Genomic DNA, 22,249 nt, shown 5'->3' on the forward strand with positions numbered 1-22,249 from the left:
ATCTAAATATAAAATTTTAAACTCCAAAAATAGTTAAAATCAAACAAATCTATAAACATGTAAAAATCTTCTTGAAAATTGACGATTTTGATAATGTGTTGCAAGATACATCATTTTTAAGATGCAAAATCTTTTATTTTTTTATATTCATACATGTCGATGTCGAGATGATCAATTAGAGGGTTTTTCAACATTAAAACAACTTTTTCTGATGGATTCTTGAGGTGCATCTCTATTTCTATATTTTTAATGTTACAACCTTATATAAAAATTTTTCAATTTCAAATCAAATGGTTGTAAGTGTACCCGTGACTACTCAAAACCCAACAAAAACTTTCTTGAACTTCTTGAAATACCTCATGCCATCCAAATGGACATCTAATGGCTAAACTTAATTGTGACCTCCTTATACTAAAGATAAATAGTCTCTTAATATACAATCCCATTTTTTTAAGATCCCATTTTTTTGGCTTAAAAGAACCCCAGAGAAAAGGGTTTACGTAATTTTAGTTATATTTTTTTTTGGGTATTTCAGTACGGAAAATAACAATTGGGGTGTACCATTTATTTACAAGAAGCAATTTCTCAGATTTGAGTTAGGTTTTGATAGTACACCACTAGAGATGATTTTGCTATAAGTGATTGTGATCCACCAACATATAGAGAGCCTTTTCATTGGTTGTGGACGTGTTAACCTTGATGTAACATTATTATAAGAACTGATCTTTAAATCAATGAAAAACTAAACTCCTAACAAATAAAATATGTTAAAAAAATATTTATAAATTAAGATACAAGAAAGACAATCATCCATATCGTCCCCTATGAAGTCTTACAGCTTAAGTGTATCAAAAAATTCAAGCACTTTCCCTTTTACAGACTTTGAATAGAGCACCTACAAACCACACAATTTCACACTCAATTCCTTAGGTGAAATTGACAGTTACTGTATACTTCCAACAAATATTTATGGGTTCACATGGATACAGTGAACATGACAGTAACTTTGTACTTCCAACAAATATTCATGGATTGATACAGCTTCCAATCAAAATCCTTTATCCACAAACTTCTCTCTCCTCTCCTCTCTCTCTCTCCATATGGCTATTTTCTTACTATTCAATAGTGTTTTTACGTCTCTAGTCTCTAATAATACTTTTTTTTTTGGGGGGCAAACTGTACAAAAAAAGGGTAAAAGAAAAGCAACGTCGATAGCACAATTATTTGTTTTACAGTCCATCCCCACCATTCAAACTCAATGATGGACAGCTAACAAGGCCTTATGCTGCATGTATGGTCTGCTTTCTGTAATTTTTCCACCATCAAATAGCAGATGTTGAACTTTCATCATGCTCACCAAGCACAGTTGAAACGAGAATTATGAAAGGGCGACAAAAATGCACATGGAGTTACTTAGAATGAAGCATGAATGGTGAAAGGGTGACAAAAAAGCACACGGAGTTACTTAGAATGAAGCATGAATGGTGAAAGGGCGACAAAAAAGCAGATCAAGTTAAGAATGAAGCGGGATCATTCTTTCAACTCAGCCTAATCAGACTGATATCATACAATAAAGGAATTTTGGGCTGACAAAGAAATGGAAAAATCAAAATTCTGCACAACTGCATGCAAACCAAGGAAAGGGCCAATGCCCTATGATACATAGCGTATGTACAAGATACAATCAAAAAATTTCCTCAATCAGGTGTTGTAGAATTATGAATATCAGCCCGGATGCTTGCCTCTACTGTTTCTCTTGTTCCAACAAAATTCAAGAGCTTCCCTTTATTTAATCAGAGGACTAAGCCCATCACCTTCCCAGCCAAGACGAAGCATTAGATCAACCACCTTCAAACTCAACTATGGAAACAAAAAGAACCACGTCGAGAACAAAGCTATCAAAAGGAAGACACATACAGCACAAATGAAATTCCTAAATCTCTCTCTCTCTCTCTCTCTCTCTCTCTCTCTCTCTCTCTCTCTCTCTCTCAGATTTCTATTTGACCTTCAATTGCTTGGACAAGGATATTAGTGGGATGAGAGACGGGAACTTACAGCAGGATTGGTGAAGATCAACAACTGTTTATCTGCGGTCGACACCACCAGATTCGTGTTGTCATTGTTCAGGGTCATGGCTGTGATATCTTGCCCGTCTTTTAATTCTAGTGTGTGAAATACCTGCAAGCCATGACATTGTTTTCAAACCCAAGAACTCGGGGAAACCAAAAAAATGAAAATGACAAGACAGATCTAATGTGGGGTCTCCAAACCTTCAATGTGTACATATCCACGAAGCAAATGGAAGGCACCAAAACACTTATTGTGTTTCGATCCTTTCCAGCCACTTGGGTGGGGAGTTCTACTCTTTGAAATTCTTGTTTTCCATCAATCGATGCATCAGTACTCTTTCTCTCTCTGACATCCGATCGTGAGGTAGTTCCAATAAGAGCAGTTTCCCCATCCACTGAAATCTCAATGCAACTGATGTCCCCCAAAAATGTTGAAGGGAAGAACGTTGAGGCAATAGGGATTCCATTAATGGTAAAGGTGCTCAGCTTTTTCTCCAACCTGTTCCATATAATTATCACCCCATCCGATGACAGAGACACTGCATGGGCTTCTAGAGCACCCAGTCTCCTCATCAGCCGACCCCTTCTAATGGAATGGAGAAGAACACCCGAGTCATGAGAACAAGAAACAACGATACCAAGGTCTGAATTGATACAACAACAAACCAACTCGCTACAATGGCCTCTTAACACTTGCATTGGGCCCTCAATGTGGTGCTTCCTGCTATGGTCATAAGTAGCAGTAGGACCCACACTTTTGGGGCTTGAAGTTGATGATGTGTTCATGGAAGAGTCTGCAAGGGTGCTAGAGAGAGAAGGGGAGGACCGATGCATACGCCAAACTATGGCAGTTGTGTCACGAGACCCAGTCACAAGAGTATTGCCGTCAGGAGAAAGTGAAAGGCAGGTAATAGGAGCGCAATGGCCTGATGCACTCTCGATTGTCTTGGCACCATCTGATGAGATCAACTTCACTGTGTTATCTGCATGCCCACCTGGACAAATAGGAAAGGGCCATTGACCAAAGTGAGAAGTTGATTGTAACTAGAAAACAAGATGACTGAACAAATTCATGAAAGAAAAGTGAAACATACACTTTATACCTTGCTGAGAAACCAAAGTGCCCCAAACTTCCATATATTGTCAATAATTATAAAGTCAAAAGTAAGTTGGCAGATATCTAAAACATCGATTCAGAATAAGCTACCCAAAAGTTACAAGAAAATAATGTTCCCATCTAAAATGGGAAAACATGTTACTGGCACCCAGACAGGCACTTCCTGATCAATGATCAAAATTATATAATTATCGTATTAACCATTAAAACAATAATACAAACCAGAACTATTTGTCCAAGAGAAAAAGAAAAACAATTCCAAGAAGAATGAATTCAAGAGGATAGTGGTTCAAATGACACCATGGCTCTTAAACTTACAAGCACTCTAATTCCTTGTTTCTATATGGATTTCCTTCTACTTTTTGCCCCATTATGAACAAATTTAGAGCGAGAGCAAAAACTTGAGAACAAATTTTACCAGTGATGACATATTTATCACTTGTGATGGCAACAACAGCTGAGCTTCTGATTCCGGAAGCTGCAAAGGCAAGTGCCCTAGGAAACTGCCATTCCTCAGAACCAGATCCAGGCTGCCCCTTGAACATGCGCATAAAAGCTCCACCACTGGAACTCCCTACACCTTTTCCATGTTGGAATAAGAATGGAGTGCCATGGCCATCTGGGGTATTTGGTTGCCATTTATGCAAAGCAACATGAGCAGCTGGAACATTTGCATCTACAGTAACGATAGAATCTGTTGAGGCAAATATAGAAGAAGCAGGCACATTGCCGCGCTCGGGATGAGGAACCTCATATGGTCTAATCTCTGTAGGATTTCGAAAGATGGTCTGGTATAAAAAACAAAACAAGCAGGAAGCGAGAAATCAGAACTAATTCCAATATAGATTTTTGACAGCTGACCAATATTAATGAAATCTCTGATACGAGAATCTCCCATTGGCCTCTTTCTTTATATGCTGTCCAATTTCCTACTTCCATTTTATATGCCATGTTTCATTCATGCAAAAGGTACCTGCAGATGTAGAACATCATTTAAAGGCTTCTTCTTCAGGTGTGGAACAGTAAGCAGTTGGGAAGGAGTTTGCCCAAAGTAAGCTATCTGGTCCTGTGTAGCCCGCTGCAACACCTTGATATCACAATCAAAGCCAGAACTCAATAACAGGGAACACAATCAAGACAATAGATAAAGAAGCAAATAGAGGAAATCTACATACTGGGTCCTCAATTTTATCGATGTCAACAGCTCCTTCATATGTAATGTAGAAAAACACATTATTGGCTGAAATTGCTTCTTTTCCTCTTTGTTTGTACCTGGAGATATTCACAATTACCATGAAAAAAAAAGATTAAACCAGCTCAAGAATATGTAAAAGAGAAAGATGAAATGATGAAGAATCATCTTTTACTTAGTTCATAAGCTATACGAAGTTGAAATACTTCAGAGATGAAACATTAGAACCACCATCAAACAGAGATTGATAGCATCCCAGTGACTTACCCGAATATAAGGTCAATCCATTCATGCAAGTGGGCAGAGACGTGCTCACTCTCTAGAGCCAGGCGATGTTTATGTACAAAATCGACTGGGCTTTTAGCCCAAGGTGGTAGCCTAACAGAATCTGAAATGATAAAATCAAGCAGATAATCATTAAATAGAACTGCCAATTTTCCTTGAAAATGACCAATGCAGTATTTTAGTTCTTCTGACATAAATCCAGACTATATAGGCACCTACCAAGTTTCCCTCCAAGTTGAGTCATGCCGAAATCAATATTGTTCTCATTTATTAAAGCCTCAGGAAGATAAAACAACTCTGGAACCTGAAATCAGATGCCACAAAACCACCAGAGAAATCAGTTGCTATACACAAAGAAAACTTTTAGGCAAAGTAAAAGGAAATAAGAAATGAAATTATTGAAGGTCAACTGAATGCATGCCAATTTTCACATTGCACAAGCTATTGAGAAACCAAAAATGACCCCTCAAGATCAGCAAGGATCTTACGAGCTCTTTCATGTCACTCATGTCCTCTAGAACACCTTTCCAAGTAGAGGCTATATCGGAAAACATTCGATCGGCATGATCAAATTTGCCACCTTGCAGTTGAATAGAAAGTGTAGTAAAGGGTTCCAAGCGAATGAGATAGTACAAAACCTGTATATAAACAGCATAGGCTGTGTTAGGAAAAAAGAATATATATTAAATCCAGGCTTCTTTCATTTTAGGGAACCATTAAAGCTTGGTGTACCAACCCATATGGGCAACACACGAATCTTGCATTCTTTTTAAATATGTCAGAAAACAAACACACAAGGGAAAATCACACATAACATGATACGAGTTTAAATTGTATCAATGTTATAATGGGCAGGTCTAGGCATGTGGTACCCAAGTTGAATGAGGTATAAAGACAATACATGCTACCTTTCATGATATATGATAATCTGAGAAATTGTCAAATTGTACACATACAATTACCCAAGAAACTGCAAGAGAAAAAATAGTACCATAGTCCAACAATCCTTTCATGATATATAAACATCTGAGAAATTGTACAAAAACAATTACCAAAGAAACTGCAAGAGAAAAAATAGTACCATTGTCCAACAATCCTACTTTGATAAACATCCACACCCACCATGGCATTAAGCAACATGCCTCATCACATTAAAAGTTAACAGCCACACAGAAATAGGCACAAACCACAGACTACATGCTAGTTTGACATCCAGTTAAGTTGTAAAAGAGAGGGGAAGGCCATTTTATCAGTGGCAGACATTGACCGCAAACGTCATATTGATTTGTATTTTACAATATGAACCAGAAACAATCAAATTGATGTAGTAAGCTGCACAAATCTTATGCCATATAACTCCCTGAAGATGTCTGGTGGTGATGTAAAGATAGAATTCTTACTGTTCCAGCACTGGAGTAATGTGAACCATAGTGAAATTTTGGGATAATGGGATCGTCAAAACTGGAGTATCGCTCTTGAAATTTTTCTAGACGATCAGCATTCAATGCGCCTATAGGCTGCAGCCATAGGTGATATTAAAGTAAGACATATATTGCATATTATCAGAAAGAGACAAGAAAAAAAAAAAACCATGGTTACTTTTGAAAGATCCCTGTAAGATGAAGGATCCCCAAGGTCCAGGTCCTCAGAGTGGTAATCGGCAAGAATCCAAGGAAAAACAGGATACTGAAGAAAACAAAAATTAAGCATTTAGATGATCATGTATTAGTACAGATTACCATATACAAAAGGAATAAACAATGAACCATTAAAACAAAAGCAAACCTGGGTGATGTCATTGTAACTACGCCCAGCTAGTGTGTTCAGTTCCATTAGATATTCAAAATTGCTGATCTGCATAGAATAGTGAATTTATTCATTGTTCTTATTATTATTTCTTGGGTAAATGGTAACATAGAATAATGAATTGGTTTAGTAAATCTATATTCGCAAATAGGGCACATTAGTTCAAAGACAAATTACTTTCCTATTTGATTTTATTATATTAGATCAGTCAGATTACCTCCCATCTAGCCCACCGTTCCATTAGTTGAGTTCTCTTGAGAAGCACGTCAGGTCTCTATAATAAACATCAACGATTAAAGATCAACTTTCCAATTAAGAAACGAGTCATATAACACATTTATAACACTGCTTTGGCAAAGCACTGACCTGTGTTGCTAAGTAGATGTTGTTTAAGTGAGGAGGCCGAGCTTGAACAATAGCTCGATAAGCATTTCTACGCCCCTCAGCACTCTGCAAAGTAAGAATTTTTATTGGGTAAGGTTTGTATAAGGTGTCAACCTTAAACAATCACTGTAAGGTACACCTTAAAATTTCATTAAAAGATGTATTTTTGGTGTCAAAATTCTTTTCATGGCCTAAAAATCTATTTTTCACCCCTACAATAAAATTGAAAGCTCCCAAAATGGTGCAAATCTAGCAAATCTATGAGCACTTGAAATTCTTGAAAATGGATAATCTAGATAATGTGTTACAAGATGCATTATTTTTAAGACTTGAAATTCGACTTTTCTTTCATATCCATGTGTATCGAGGTCAAGGTGATCAAATGGAGAATTTTCTAGTGACGAAACAACCTTTTTCGATGGGGTTTTTGAGGTGCACCTTACTTCTACAGTATAAGGTTGACACCTTATAGGAACTTTTTCCATTTTTATTTTAGGATTAGTTCTCCATGATATTATAATGTAATCAGTAGGAGTTGTGGGAGAAAAGAAAAAGGAGGAGTCCAGATAAATTACCCCAAAATCAAAGAAGAAGTTTGATTTGTCAACCATGAACAGTTCTAGCGCACTTCTCCTGAGAAGGTACCTGCATCAGACACAGGAAAAATTAAACAGAACCAACAAAGATCTGCTGGCTTATGAAAAAGTTATTGATGATCCATGAACATGAGATCATAGTGAATGCACCTTTCAAATAGAATATGAAAGAGAAAGGAGCATGCGATAAAAGAGTCCAAGTACGAAAGGGTTATAAGCAAGTGTAAAATCCCATGTTTACAATTTTTCTCTTCTTTTTTTGACAAATACATGTTACAAAATCATTACAACATAAAACTTTCAGTCTGACTTAGTGCATGTGTAATGGATCAGATTATATTGCAGCAAGTCTTAGAAGGTCAACATTCATAATAATTAAAGTCGAAGGGGTTCATTTTGGTTAGAGCTTGTCTCTGACAATGAACTGTTGGTTTTTGAGGAAGCTGTGATGCCCACTAAAAATTTTATCCTCTATGGTGCAGAAACTAAAGAAAAATTGTTAGCCAATGAGGTAGAAATGTTCCTTGCCAAGCAAGATAGAACAATGGCCATGCTAAACTAAGCATATGTTTATCAAAAGAATTTGGTGAGGTCAATACATGAGGGACAGCCAGAAAATCCAGTTAGTCAAAATGACTTCAATAATCCCACCATCTACTTTTTTCTATTCTTATAGGGCACATTGTCCAGTTTACATGCAAGAATAATATTTTGTTGGGATGCTGTTTACATATTGAATATGAGAGAGTATATAACTGGAAGGCTAGAGCAGAAGAAAGGGGGCAATTTTGAAAAACCTTGATGCTTTGAGTGTCTTAGCAGGATCTGTTGTTTCTGACTGTTATCATGAGTTTCTTGATGTGCATATACAGGAAAATATAAATACTTTTCTCCAAAGGAGAATAATGCGCTTCTTAAGGACAATACTGTCCAATTGGGGAACCACTGTGTGAGTGTGCGAATACTCATATATGCCCATTCGTTGGCAGACCTAGTATGCCACCATCAAACACATGGCCCAAATGGTATTTCTCCCCGAATTTTGGTGGTGGTCTTCAAAACACTAGATAAGCAACTTCAAAAGAAAGAAAATTCTTTCGATCACATTTAATTGCGGATCGGACAATACACCAAAACAAACGGCTGACATAAACCAAAATTTTCTTTCCTAAAAGGAACTTTTTTTTAACGATTTTTTGCACATTTTTTTTCATGGAGGTGGCTGTTAAGGTCAAGAGGGTATGCGTGCAAGAAATGGATTAAACAAATACAACTACCATATACACCTACCATAACCAACGGGGAGGGTGAGGTGGGGGTTTGGGGTTTATTTGGTGTGAGGGCAACCAAGAAGCTGATTCTCTCGCAAAGGAGGCTGCCTCAATAGCTCAGTATAACCTCCCCTATCTCTTTAGCTCCTACCTTGGGAGAATTTTTTGTACCTTGATCATTTTATCCCATTTGCTTGGTGATTTTTTTGTATAGGGTTACCCCTTCAAGGGTAGCCTTTATACTTTTGTATAACGCTCCCATTCTGTGGGAAGTTTTTTATGTATAGAGCTCTTGGTATGTGGGAAGCCTATTTTTTTATCGATTCTACCTCTCTATACTCAATAGAATAGAGCAGTTAACACTTTCAAAAAATAAAAAACATAGTTGCTATCTTAAATTTTTGCATGTTAGTGTAAGGAAGATAGCTCAAATGCTATTGACTGAAGTACTACAGTACTTTGCTTGTGGGCTCCCAACCGTCCAATCTAAATCAAATGGTCGGGAAAGCGTAATACTATGAATTTCAATTTCATTTCTACAAATAACCAAACTACCCCCAGCATTTCAGGGGATTTTGGTCTTTTTTTTTCTTTTCTTTTTTTTGTGAGGGCTAGCCGCCCATGCCCCCATATTTCAGCCCAAACTGATTTACAAAAAAAAAATTGAAATTCATATGGTAACACATTCTCAACCATGGAGATCAGGCAATAGGAAGTAGCACCTCGCTCGTGCACATTTTTAATGCTTCTCATATATAAACACACTCTAAAAGGTCAAGGGGAAGGCCCAAAAGGACATGGATAGAAATAGTGAGAAAGATATGATGAATTTTGGTCTTACTGAGGATATGGCCCTTGATAGAGAAGAATGGAGAAACATGATTCATGTAGCCAACCCCAAATAATTAAGATAAGGCTTGGATGATGATGATGATGATAATGATATAAACACGTTATCAAATAGGAGGCACACATCATGAGGTTCATAGTGGAGAATAATGTAATCAAATGTAAGTTTGAAGTTGAAGAATAACAACAAAAGCTGTTATTCTCAACATTGACAAGAGCAAAAGAAAGAAACTTGGATTCTGATAGCCCTCACCGCCTGCTGAATACTTGATGAAGGGAAGAGATCGACCAGCTCCAACCTTTTTTTTTGTTTTTGTTCTCTTGCCTTTGGTCCAACCAATCCTCTCCTGAATTGCTGTCAACGTATGCTTCCACAATGAAGTTGATTCTCTTTGTAGATATCTGAGAAGCACATTAAAGCCATAGATATTCCACTAAGAAGGGGAAAGATAGAGATCGAAGGACCACTATATTGCATGAGAATTGTATAGCATGTCCATGAGATAGGGACCATCTCATGAGCAGAATAGCTTCCAAAGGAAAGGAAAACTATCAGAAAGCTATTTGAAAAATCTGAAATTAATAACTTGACACATATAACTTACTTGGAAGGTTCCACGAATAACATGCAATGGCCGAACCATGGAAGAAGAAACTTCAAGTATAATCCTTTCATCTACTTCACCAAGCACATATCCAGGTAGTAGGGCTGATCCACCATCTCCAAAACGTGCCTCGCCAGGTATTTCAGAATTACTTGACTCCGCTACACTATAGACATGTTTGTCAACAGTTTCAGAAAGCCTTTGCTGGCTGTTTCCCTCCATTTCTATGCCATACGCATTATCCTCAAAGTTCTCAGTCTCTATCCTTTCTTCATCCTCGTGGCCTTCCTCCAAAGAGATAGCTTCCGGAATAAAAATAGAAGCATTTGACGGCAAGTTTCCTGCAAATGATACATCTTTATCATTAGCATCAGAGACCACATTGTTTTCATCAGTTTTTAGTGGCTGTGGATGATCCTCATAGTTTGCAGATGCACCCCCATGATCAGACCCCTTATAGTTTCTTCTCAAACATCGCCGCATTCTTAGAGAATTCTCCATAAAATCTAACTTCCAGAAAACCTGCATAGCAAGGACAAAATCCTTTTCATGCTAGCACATTACAAGATAATTACGCAAAAAAATACTCACAAAGAAAGTAAGATCCAGAAACACAAGAAAATTTCATAAAATGGCTAAGGAATCTAACAAGTAACCATCTGATATTTCAACATACTTGATCACGACTACTTAGACTGCTCTTAAGAGGCCCAAAAAGAGCACTTATTTCCATTAAGCAGTGGACGACTTTGCACCATGCACCCACCCCAACACATGTTCTATGCCCATCCACCAAAGCAACTTGTGACCGCCTATCAATCTGCAAAGAGAACAGTCAACTTCTCAACCATCAAAGACGAATAGCTAAGACCAACAATACAGCAACATCAAATGCAAAAGGAAAATAAGTTCTGAGATACACAAACCTCCACTCGTTGAAGGTTCCTCGCTAAAGCAAATGTTGCTACTAGGACAGCAACATATTTATACGCAAGAGCTGAGTAATCTTTACCAGAAACTGATGTCGTATCAACAGATTGAAGGCATTCCAACCAAGCCGACGCCATGGCTTCAGACATGTTCCACCTTTTCACACGCTCAGTATCGCTTAGAGTCCTCCTTTGTGCTGATGTTGCCATGGCAACTGCACTGAGTCCTCTACCAGACCCAATCTTGGCATTGCGCTCAAGGTCACGAGCAGCAGCCAATGCAGCAGCCTTAGCAGCAGCCTTGTCCTTAGGAACAGGTGGGGCCTTAGCAGTTGGCTCAGAGGGTTTCTGGAAGCTTGCAAAATTGTGGAGCCTCCCAGTTTTGCGCTCAAGCACAAACGAGTCACGCCTAAGGGATGCATTTCTGGTAGGGGGAACAGTTTCACCACCTGCAGCTCCAGCAGCTATCATTGCCAGAGCCATGGCAGCTGGAGGGGAGGCAAAGGCAGCTGCCCAACCAGGAGATATCATTGCAATAGCAGCCTGAAATGAAGCAACTGAATGTGAATAACTACAACATAGAGAAAAGAGAACTCGAGTGATAAGCCTCAACACAAATTTTTGAAGAAGCACCAAGCACAAATATACTCAAGGTTGAACTACCTTCTCAAGATATGCCTTCACAGAAATAGAACTCCAAGATGATTATCACTTGGAAAATTTAAATGAACATGCAGACAGCAGTGAAAGGATTTGAGGAAGTTGTCAGGAAATATGTAAATGATGTCCTATACGGTGTGCTGAGTGCTAGAAATAAAGACTTCATTTGAGTAGCACTCAGGTTAATTAAATATGAGTGTTACAATGTACATACATAGATAGATGGATAGATAGATAGAGACGAGCGTGCACCAACCCATACACACAAGATAACAGTCACACACCCAGGGCAGACAGAGAAGAACAAATTAAGATAATTTCAAGTAACCTCAAGAGGCAGTGCATCTGCAGCCAAAGCACGGTCATCAACAATAAGAGGATTCAATCCATCCGAGGAGGTAAGCTCATGAATTCCTGCTAAAAGGGGCCTCCAACGCCTGAGAATGGCAACAAAAGGAGGTAATATTGCCTCCAGGTACTGCTTACGGAGGGTCTTTTTGTCCCTGCCAACTGCATGATACACCTACATCATAGAAATTACAGAATAAAGGTCGATTTTATAAAATAAATAGATCATCTCATTGTTTGACAAGATTAATAGATCAATCGCAGAGAGTATTTGTAGACACTTTAAATTCGCAACCATCCAGAAATGTGTCATGCAATAACAAATTCCAAAAGCAATCTCCAGACAAAAAAAAGCTGGCGATATATGTGGACGATGAAATAATAATTTAATCTTACTAAAACATACAAACATGCCCGACAACATTGTGAAATTGCACTATGGCAGTAATACAATGGCTAAACTACAAAGCCCAAACAATAGTCTTTGGCCACCCTGATAAGAGAATAATTTCTCCCACAATAATAAAGTAAAAAGGAAATTTAGATGCACATGCGACCATAACCTTAAAATATATATATATATATATATATATATATATATATATATATATATATCCTTTTGGTAAAGGTAAAGTTCTAAAGCTATTTTATATAAAGATTACATCAGTAAACTCGAGGGAAAGGAAAGAGAATAGGCATCAGCACAATGCAGGTTCTGATGATATGTGAAAGTACAAAGATTTAACAAGACCAGAACTGCAGTGATGATAGTTAATTTCATCCCAAATTTTATGGAAAATGTCCTTCTAAGAACTTTCCCACATGTTTACATGTTTGTACAAAACCTATCCATGTTATTCTTGCATTTCCTGTCAGCCTTCAATTTGTTTACAATATGTTTAATTCTCTTGCAATTTTTGGCAAACTCTCACATCAGCTACCTGAATATTTCCTATGCCCCAATTTATAGCCACTATCCCACAGACCCAAACCCCATCTCCCGCATCTATTTGAACCATTTCATAAAACATTCCCCAACAATATAATGGAGGGATACGCTATTAGAGGGAAAAAAAGTCATCCATGAATTTTTAGGTAACACTAAGCATGATCTTTTTTTCTTAATAATGTTGAAAAAAAAAGATGTTGATGAGAGAGCATGAAATTTTTTTATTATATGGCTCACTTGGCTCCGTGGATATGCAAACTCAGGTTTTGGTCCATATCCTGGGAATGTAAATCCTAGAATATGCAAATCCTAGATACGTATGCAAAACCCCAATTTCGATCATCTGCTTACAAATCCTGTATTTGCGGTATCTTTCAATTCTCAAGTTAAAAAAGGTTTCCTAATGCTTCTCTTTTTTCTATATTCAGATATACCCAAGCTTTTGTAATAATTAAAAGGAAAATAATATACAAATATTACTTTGCAAGGGTAAGTAGTTTTTGACTGATCTTAATTCAATTTGGGAGTATTTATTTCAAAGTAACGTAATTTAGGATTCTTCCTATTGGAGATTAATTTAATTGTAGTTTCCATTAAAGATAAGATATAACTTTGTTCATTTTACGCAAAAAAAAATATCATTGGAATTTAAAGATAAACCCCAATGTAATCATCAAAATGGAAAATCAATTTGCAATGTCCAAGAATTTACTACAACCATGGCATTTTGATTGAGAAAGAAATTTCTCCCACAATTCTTACTAACCATGGACCAAAATCCCACTTTCAACCCAATACTAACTACTAAGGAGCCGTTTGGATACCCGTATTTCTATTACGGGGAAATAGATTACGAGGAAATATGTCATTTCCAGTGTTTGGGTACCTACGTTACGTAGTGGGCAGAAAATAAAACACATTACCAAAACATTTCCTCCATAATCATGAAATCTATTACCCACCCCAATAGCTAAAAAATGTATTACTAAAAAAGACAAGTAATATCAAACCCCCAACAGACCCGCTAGAAAATATTAAGTACACTTCATAAATTTGAGGTCCGCATCGCGCTATCTTCCACCTCTCTCTCGCTGAAAAACTTTGTTCATTGTGTCTGCAATAACATGGCTTCGTACTACATCCCTCAACTTGGCACCTTGGTGGTTGCCCATTTTGGCTTGAAACTCTAGTTTTTCAACTACTACTTGGATTTCCATTTTTGGGTGGTTTCTTAGCCGAATTTCCAGAACCCACATCTTCAAAGTAGATCCACTTTCTGAACGTTAGCCCATTCATGGTCTCACACTCCATTTCTTTGTCTCTCTAAAACTGTCGCTCTCTCTCTAGTTTGGAGACTGGTTATGTTGATGCATCCACCTTTCTAACCATAATTGCTCAAAATTTACAACCTTTATTGATGTCATCTCTTGTTTTGAGGGGGAAAGTAAACAAAGCAAGGAATAATGGAGGGATACGCTATTAGAGGGAAAAAAAGTCATCCATGAATTTTTAGGTAACACTAAGCATGATCTTTTTTTCTTAATAATGTTGAAAAAAAAAGATGTTGATGAGAGAGCATGAAATTTTTTTATTATATGGCTCACTTGGCTCCGTGGATATGCAAACTCAGGTTTTGGTCCATATCCTGGGAATGTAAATCCTAGAATATGCAAATCCTAGATACGTATGCAAAACCCCAATTTCGATCATCTGCTTACAAATCCTGTATTTGCGGTATCTTTCAATTCTCAAGTTAAAAAAGGTTTCCTAATGCTTCTCTTTTTTCTATATTCAGATATACCCAAGCTTTTGTAATAGTTAAAAGGAAAATAATATACAAATACTACTTTGCAAGGGTAAGTAGTTTTTGACTGATCTTAATTCAATTTGGGAGTATTTATTTCAAAGTAACGTAATTTAGGATTCTTCCTATTGGAGATTAATTTAATTGTAGTTTCCATTAAAGATAAGATATAACTTTGTTCATTTTACGCAAAAAAAAATATCATTGGAATTTAAAGATAAACCCCAATGTAATCATCAAAATGGAAAATCAATTTGCAATGTCCAAGGATTTACTACAACCATGGCATTTTGATTGAGAAAGAAATTTCTCCCACAATTCTTACTAACCATGGACCAAAATCCCACTTTCAACCCAATACTAACTACTAAGGAGCCGTTTGGATACCCGTATTTCTATTACGGGGAAATAGATTACGAGGAAATATGTCATTTCCAGTGTTTGGGTACCTACGTTACGTAGTGGGCAGAAAATAAAACACATTACCAAAACATTTCCTCCATAATTATGAAATCTATTACCCACCCCAATAGCTAAAAAATGTATTACTAAAAAAGACAAGTAATATCAAACCCCCAACAGACCCGCTAGAAAATATTAAGTACACTTCATAAATTTGAGGTCCGCATCGCGCTATCTTCCACCTCTCTCTCGCTGAAAAACTTTGTTCATTGTGTCTGCAATAACATGGCTTCGTACTACATCCCTCAACTTGGCACCTTGGTGGTTGCCCATTTTGGCTTGAAACTCTAGTTTTTCAACTACTACTTGGATTTCCATTTTTGGGTGGTTTCTTAGCCGAATTTCCAGAACCCACATCTTCAAAGTAGATCCACTTTCTGAACGTTAGCCCATTCATGGTCTCACACTCCATTTCTTTGTCTCTCTAAAACTGTCGCTCTCTCTCTAGTTTGGAGACTGGTTATGTTGATGCATCCACCTTTCTAACCATAATTGCTCAAAATTTACAACCTTTATTGATGTCATCTCTTGTTTTGAGGGGGAAAGTAAACAAAGCAAGGAAAGCATGCCTAAAATCATACATTCTTTCAAGGAAAAATGTGAAATTTGTGGGGGCTAAGGGATCAACACCGCTGGTGGAGGTGGTATTACAGTCACTGGTGAGGCAGCACTGGAGGAGAGAGAAGAGGCGCAGGTGGTGGGAGCACCAAAACTGGGGGAGGAGAGAGAACAGGCACTGGGGGTGGTAGGTCAAGCAGTGGTAGAGGAGTGAGAATAGGCATTGGCGGTGGAAATATTGGAAGTGGACGAGAAGAGAGAAAAGGTACATGCGGTGAAAGTATTGGGAATGGGAAAATGTGATTTTTTGAGTAAGTGTAGTAGTAGTAATAGGGTGGGAATTTTATTGGGTTACTATGGGTTTACATTTTAATGTTTTTTTATGTACATTCAAACTTGCTAGGTAACTGTTGCCGGATAAAATTAACCCGGATATTACCTTCAGATATTAGTAAACAAAGTAGTTTTAATTGATGGGTTATGCTAGGGTGTTCACACTATGGAGTAATTTATCATTGTACTCAACAATTTTGGATACTTACATACCCTTGTTTTGTACGTGGAGCATTTTTTTAATAAAGGTATTTTTGGTCATTAGGAAGGGTGTAACATCATCCACATGGGGTATGATGTCACCCACATGGAGCACAATAGTGGCATTTAATGCTCATGTGGGTGATGTCACACCTCTCCAAATGACCAAAAATACCCTTATTAAAAAATTGCTCCATGTACAAAACAAGAGTATATAAGTGTCCAAAATTGTTGAGTACAATGATAAATTACTCCATAGTGTGAGAACCTTAACATAACCATTAATTGATATTTTATTCTAAAAAGAAATAAAAAAGTATTAAAACACCACATTACTATAGATAAAATTAACACAGCATTTTCTAGCCAAAGTATCGATAATGCATCTTCCATATTTCTTCAGATATAGCCAAACAATAGCAATGTATTTCCTAGGTTGAATCTAGATACTACCCAAACAAAGTAAAAATCTATTTGCAGGTAATGTATTGCACAAGTAATATATTTTCCTGACAATACATTTCTAGGTACCCAAACAACCCCTAAGGTTTGGCAACTTAAATCAATTAATCAAGTCAGAGATTAGAAGCATGCACAAAAAGGATAGTCTATAAATTCCAATAAAACGGGATGATAACTCATCATCATTATCCCAATGATTTGGGGTCGGCTACGTGAATCTTGTTCCTCAACTCATCTCTTGTATGATTCATGATAAGATGTGACAAAGTTTTACGCTGACTGCCTGCCTAACGCAACCCACCTCCTTTACCAGGGCTTGGGATAGTTTAAGGGAAAGTTTATGGTCCTCAACCATAGTAGACTAAAAGCAGGATGATAACTGACAGATGAAAATCTAAATCGACATAGGGGGGCATGCACCACAATGGAACATGCTTGCATTTGCAAACCCACATTTTGCCAAATCCAACTTCTTTTTATTTAGCATACCCATTTTTTTAGGGATTTTGGAGATATCAACGTCTTGGTTAGAGACTTAAAAGAAAAAATCCAATGCTCGTTTCTGTCACATATCCTGGAAATGCATAACATGGGTTTGCATATCCTAGGATCCAAATGACCCATGAAAAGTATAATGAAAGCATTTTTTTTTAATGTCCTCTCAAAATTCCAATAAAGACAAAGTCATTAATAAAGATAATTCCCCTAAGCCAGAATTGACTAGTTCAAATAATCCTGAAAGAACAAGAAAAGAATAAACGTTTTTACAACAAAAACGACAAAGAAATCACTTGATTCGAAAAAGATATGGAAAATCACACATACAAACTGCATTACAAAAAACAAGACCAAATTGCAATCTATGCCCACTCAAACTACAAGGAAGAGGTTTGGAGTGGATGCTAGCTGACTCTCTTGAACATCAAATCAACTGGCCGGCTCTCTCACCGGGGAAAGATATAACAGGAATAACAATTTCACATGGCGCATATCTTTTTTGTAGATCATATACACCAACGCTGCTAAGACCAGGCTGGTTATCAAACCAGTGAAGGCACCTATCCAGTCGCTTGGGCCTAACCAAACTGGTTCACCAATCAGACCAGTCAAGTAAAAAAATATGAAAATAGGAAAAATACAAATTTTGGGGGAAAAAGTATGGAAAATTATGGAAAATAAAGTTGTAAACTACAAAGATGAAAATACAAAAAAGAAGAAAATGATTTCCAAATTCAATTTTCCGAAAATACAAAGAGGGAAAAATGATTTCCAAAATTCAATTTTTCCCATGAATGCATTTAGTAATTAAACAACCAACAAAGAGATAAAAAATCAATTTTTATATCAAATTAAAAAACCAAAAATGCACAATATTATAAGTAGAAAACAAACTGTACATGAGCACAATCCATATTTCAATTCAATCATTAAATAATTAAAAATAAAACAATACAAGTAATTTAAAAAACCAAAAAAAAACATTTGTATAAATACAAATGCGCAAAATCCATAAAACAGGCAAATACCTACAATATTTAACAATTAAAGCACAAAACAACTTTTAGAATGAATGCAAGAAACAACCCATTGCAGTTCATTGAAAACGGAAAGACTTCACTATTTGTAAAAGCCCTTAAAAAAGGCCAATTTTTCAAATTTTCTAAAAGTTATTTAATATAAAACAAACAAGTCAAAGAATAAATCAAATACACTAACTTGGGGATTGAAATCTTCGGATTGAGTAGCCGGAACAACCTATGAAAGTTGCCAATTGATCACAAACATTTAGGGCTTTTCGGGTACAAGAGAGGAAAAAGGCCAAAGATCCAATTTCTCTCTAGAAAACATGTCTTTAAGCTTAAAAACCAACCCAAATGTTATGTTTTTAACAATACACCACTTTATCCAAATAAAAAGGTTGAAAAAACCAATTTAAAAATGTAGTCACAGTAAGAGTCATGCATAATGGGCTGTAATAGTCATGACAGTATTGCATAAAAGGCAGTAATAGCCATGTAACCTTCATACATAATGGGTTGTAATAGCCATGCATAATGGGATGTAGCAGCCATGTAAGATTCATACACAATGGGCTGTAACAATCATGCATAATGGGTTGCAATAGTCATGTAACAATCATATATATGGGCCGTAATTCCTATGCATGTTGACCTACTTGTATCATAGTTCCCATAGGGATCTGTGTATATAGGGCACATTTCCCCACAATTTGTATACTGTGAGAGGCATCTATACTCTCTTTATCTTGTCCTTAATTTACTTTGTCTTTTCACTCTCAATCTTAACATGTTATCTGAGCAGGGATTGCAACCCTAGGATATCTGGTACTTCCGGTGACCCTAGAGTCATGATTTTTCTTCCTTCTTGGTCTTGAAGCTGTGGTGCATCAGCAACCTTGTATTTCTAGAAAGATCACTTCACTTTCTTTTATTAATAAGTAAGCTCTCATCCCAAATTCCTTTCCTTTTCAGCAACCTCATATTTTCAGCAACATAATATTCCCAGCAACCTCATTTTTCCAGCAATCTCTCATTTCCAGCAACCTCACATTTCCAGCAACCTCACATTTCCAGCAACTCATATTTGCAGTAACCTCACATTCCAGCAACTTCACAGTAATCCCAAACTCCTTTCTTTCTCAGCAACCTCATATTTCCAGCAACATCATATTTTCAGCAACCTCATATTTCCAACAATCTCACATTTCTAGCAACCTCACATTTGAAACTAGGGAATTAGTACCTAGAGAAAAAAAAGCCTTAGGGTTTCTAGTCCAAGAGAGAAGGAAAATGTCAGAAATCAAGTAAAATATTTCCTTGGGAAGCAGTCAATCTGACCACCTAGGATTGATGATTACTACACTTAAGCTAGCTGGAACAACCTACTTAGAATGACCCCAATCTGCCAAAATATTCATAGGAAGCCGAAGGAAATCGGGTTTATACCACAAAAAAAGTGAGAGAGCCTCCCAAGAATGATCCATCCCATGAATGTGAATGTGAAAGTGAGAACTTGACAGTAATGGCATGGCTCCTTCATTCCATGCAGCCAGGCATCAACAGGGGGCAGTTGTTTGATTACAAAGGTTATATGGGAAGGCAGTAGCCAAGACGTACACATAACAAGATGATATAGCTAGGATTTACCAACTACATTGTGAAATAACGAATTTGCGCTAAGGAGAAATGACTGTAGAAGAGTACTTTGGGATACTAAAGCATAAGTGAGAAGAATTAGACCACTATTAGACTATTAATGCCACTATTGATGACATTAAAAACAGGGCGAGCAACAAAAGATCTTTAAACTCTTAGTATGTCTACATCCTGACTTTGAACTTCAGAGAGCACAAGTTTTAAAAAAGGACAAGTTTCCCTCTCTTAAATCAGTCTATACTTATGTAAGAGGGAAGGCCAATAGAAAGGCTACTACAAACGGACCAAACTCTGGCATCCATTCTGAACAATCGTCCTTTGCAATAAGCTTCAAGCAAGGAAAAGCAGCTACAAAAGGACCAAATCGTGCCTTACTTTCTCCTGTCCAAAAGGAGAAACTCAAATGCCCCCATTGTGGTAACAAGAGACACACTCAAGAGCAATGTTGGGACGTGTATCCACACTTGATACCAAAACCAAGAAATGCCAGTGCCCATATTGTATCAAGCGAGGGGAGGAAACCTCAGCCACACAACCCAATGTATCTGATCCAAGAGAACAGGCCATCAAAGATTTACAACACCAATTGACTGCTCTCAAGCTTCACTCTGCTCTAAGACACCGGTAGAACCACCGGTATATATGAAACTGCAAATCGTGCCTCCAACTCCACATCCTCTACACCCTAGATCATTGAATGTGGGGTTGTTGACCATATGACTGGTAAGAAAGTTGGTTTCTTATCTTTTTCTTCTGCTTCTAGTGAAGTTAAACTTGTTGATGGATCAATGACAAGTGCCATTGGGAGTATTAAATATAAATTTTCATCATCCTTGTCCTTGCCCTCTGTAATACATGTGCCTTCTTTTCTTTCTAATCTTCTTTCTGTTCACATTCTAACAAAACAGCTAAACTGCAGAGTCACATTTTACCCCTCACATTGTGTTTTCCAAGACCTAAAAACGAGGAGGACGATTGGTGGCAGTCATAAAGACAATGGGTTGTATTGATGCACTTCTACTGCTCTCAGTGCTGAGTCTCAAAGTCATGAGCAAGTCCTCTTGTGGCACACTCGCTTAGGCCACATGTCTCTGAAATCTTTGAAACTAATGTTTTCAGATAAGTTTGTTTCTTTGATTGTTCCTTAGTTACAATGTGAGACCTGCCAATTGTCTAAACATTATAGGACCTCTATTTCTTATAGTGAAAATAAAAGTTCTAAGCCATTCCATCTTGTTCATTATGATGTTTGAGGCCCTTCTCCAGTAATTTTTGTATTTGAATATCGGTATTTTATCTCATTCATCGATGACTGCTCTTGATATACTCGGATCTATCTTATGAAAAGTAGAGATGAAGTACCTTCAGTGGTTAAAATATTTCATAAAATGGTTCAGAGTCTTCAGACCCAGTTTGAGACCCAAATAAAAATTTTCCATTCTGATAATGCACGAGAGTATCTATACAATGGATTAAAAAATTATTTTCTTGAACATGGTATAGAAGCTCAAACATCATATTCTTATACACCACAACAGAATGGTGCGGCAGAACGGAAAAATAGACACTTGTTATAAGTGGTGAGAGGCGTCTTAATGGGAATGAAGGTTCCTAAGACATATTGGGATGACATAATTTTTATTGCTGCCCATATGATCAATAGAATGCGTACACCTATTCTTGATGGTGCTTATTCTTTCAAATTTCTCCACAACGCACTTCCTCTGTTTTCTCTTCCACCAAAAACCATTGGTTGTGCCCTCTTTTGCATACTACAGGGCAGGCTAGGAATAAACTAGGACCTCAATATACTAGATGGGTATTCCTAGCATACTCGAATTCTCCAAAAGGATACAAGGGTTACTGTCCAGAAATTAAAAGAAAATATGTCCCAAAGGGTGTTACCTTCTTTCCAATGATCACAGATAGTTCTAGTAATCCAACCAAGGAAGAGCTGGAATCTACTGAAAAACAGCTGACTATGTACACCCAGAAAAAGAACAAGGATAAGTCTGATGTAAACAATCAACCCCAACTCTTTGACTCGTCAAGTGCTATTACCCATGTTCCTTCTCAACTCAATTTACCTATTGACCTAAGGAAAGAAAAAAAGACTCGTACTTCTCATCCAATCAGTAAGTTTGTTTCTTATGCTTCACTTTCACGTTCCTTCCATGCATACCTCTGTTCTAC

At 37.1% G+C, this 22,249-nt stretch overlaps 1 protein-coding gene across 4 annotated transcripts in view; it reads right to left on the minus strand.

The window, feature by feature from the left end:
- Nucleotides 1-1,513: 1,513 nt before the first annotated feature.
- Nucleotides 1,514-22,249, minus strand: part of LOC18447846 (WD-40 repeat family protein / beige-like protein) — a 43,916-nt gene continuing 23,180 nt past the window's right edge. For all 4 annotated transcript variants that reach the window (XM_020675711.2, XM_020675713.2, XM_020675710.2 and 1 more), the window contains 20 exons: nt 12,092-12,286; nt 11,101-11,646; nt 10,851-10,994; nt 10,175-10,696; nt 9,823-9,971; nt 7,429-7,498; nt 6,836-6,919; nt 6,687-6,743; nt 6,449-6,517; nt 6,263-6,349; nt 6,064-6,180; nt 5,152-5,301; nt 4,883-4,967; nt 4,646-4,766; nt 4,362-4,458; nt 4,160-4,273; nt 3,605-3,974; nt 2,271-3,064; nt 2,056-2,178; nt 1,514-1,860 (listed from right to left, as the gene is read on the minus strand). In XM_020675711.2, coding sequence (XP_020531370.2) covers nt 1,786-1,860; nt 2,056-2,178; nt 2,271-3,064; nt 3,605-3,974; nt 4,160-4,273; nt 4,362-4,458; nt 4,646-4,766; nt 4,883-4,967; nt 5,152-5,301; nt 6,064-6,180; nt 6,263-6,349; nt 6,449-6,517; nt 6,687-6,743; nt 6,836-6,919; nt 7,429-7,498; nt 9,823-9,971; nt 10,175-10,696; nt 10,851-10,994; nt 11,101-11,646; nt 12,092-12,286 — 3,969 coding nt within the window. In that variant the 3' untranslated portion in view covers nt 1,514-1,785. The remainder of the gene's footprint in view (nt 1,861-2,055; nt 2,179-2,270; nt 3,065-3,604; nt 3,975-4,159; nt 4,274-4,361; nt 4,459-4,645; nt 4,767-4,882; nt 4,968-5,151; nt 5,302-6,063; nt 6,181-6,262; nt 6,350-6,448; nt 6,518-6,686; nt 6,744-6,835; nt 6,920-7,428; nt 7,499-9,822; nt 9,972-10,174; nt 10,697-10,850; nt 10,995-11,100; nt 11,647-12,091; nt 12,287-22,249) is intronic.

The sequence above is a fragment of the Amborella trichopoda genome, chromosome 9, assembly GCF_054954075.1.
Source record: "Amborella trichopoda isolate Santa Cruz 75 chromosome 9, AtrichopodaSantaCruz75HAP2 v2.0, whole genome shotgun sequence".
NCBI lineage: Eukaryota > Viridiplantae > Streptophyta > Magnoliopsida > Amborellales > Amborellaceae > Amborella > Amborella trichopoda.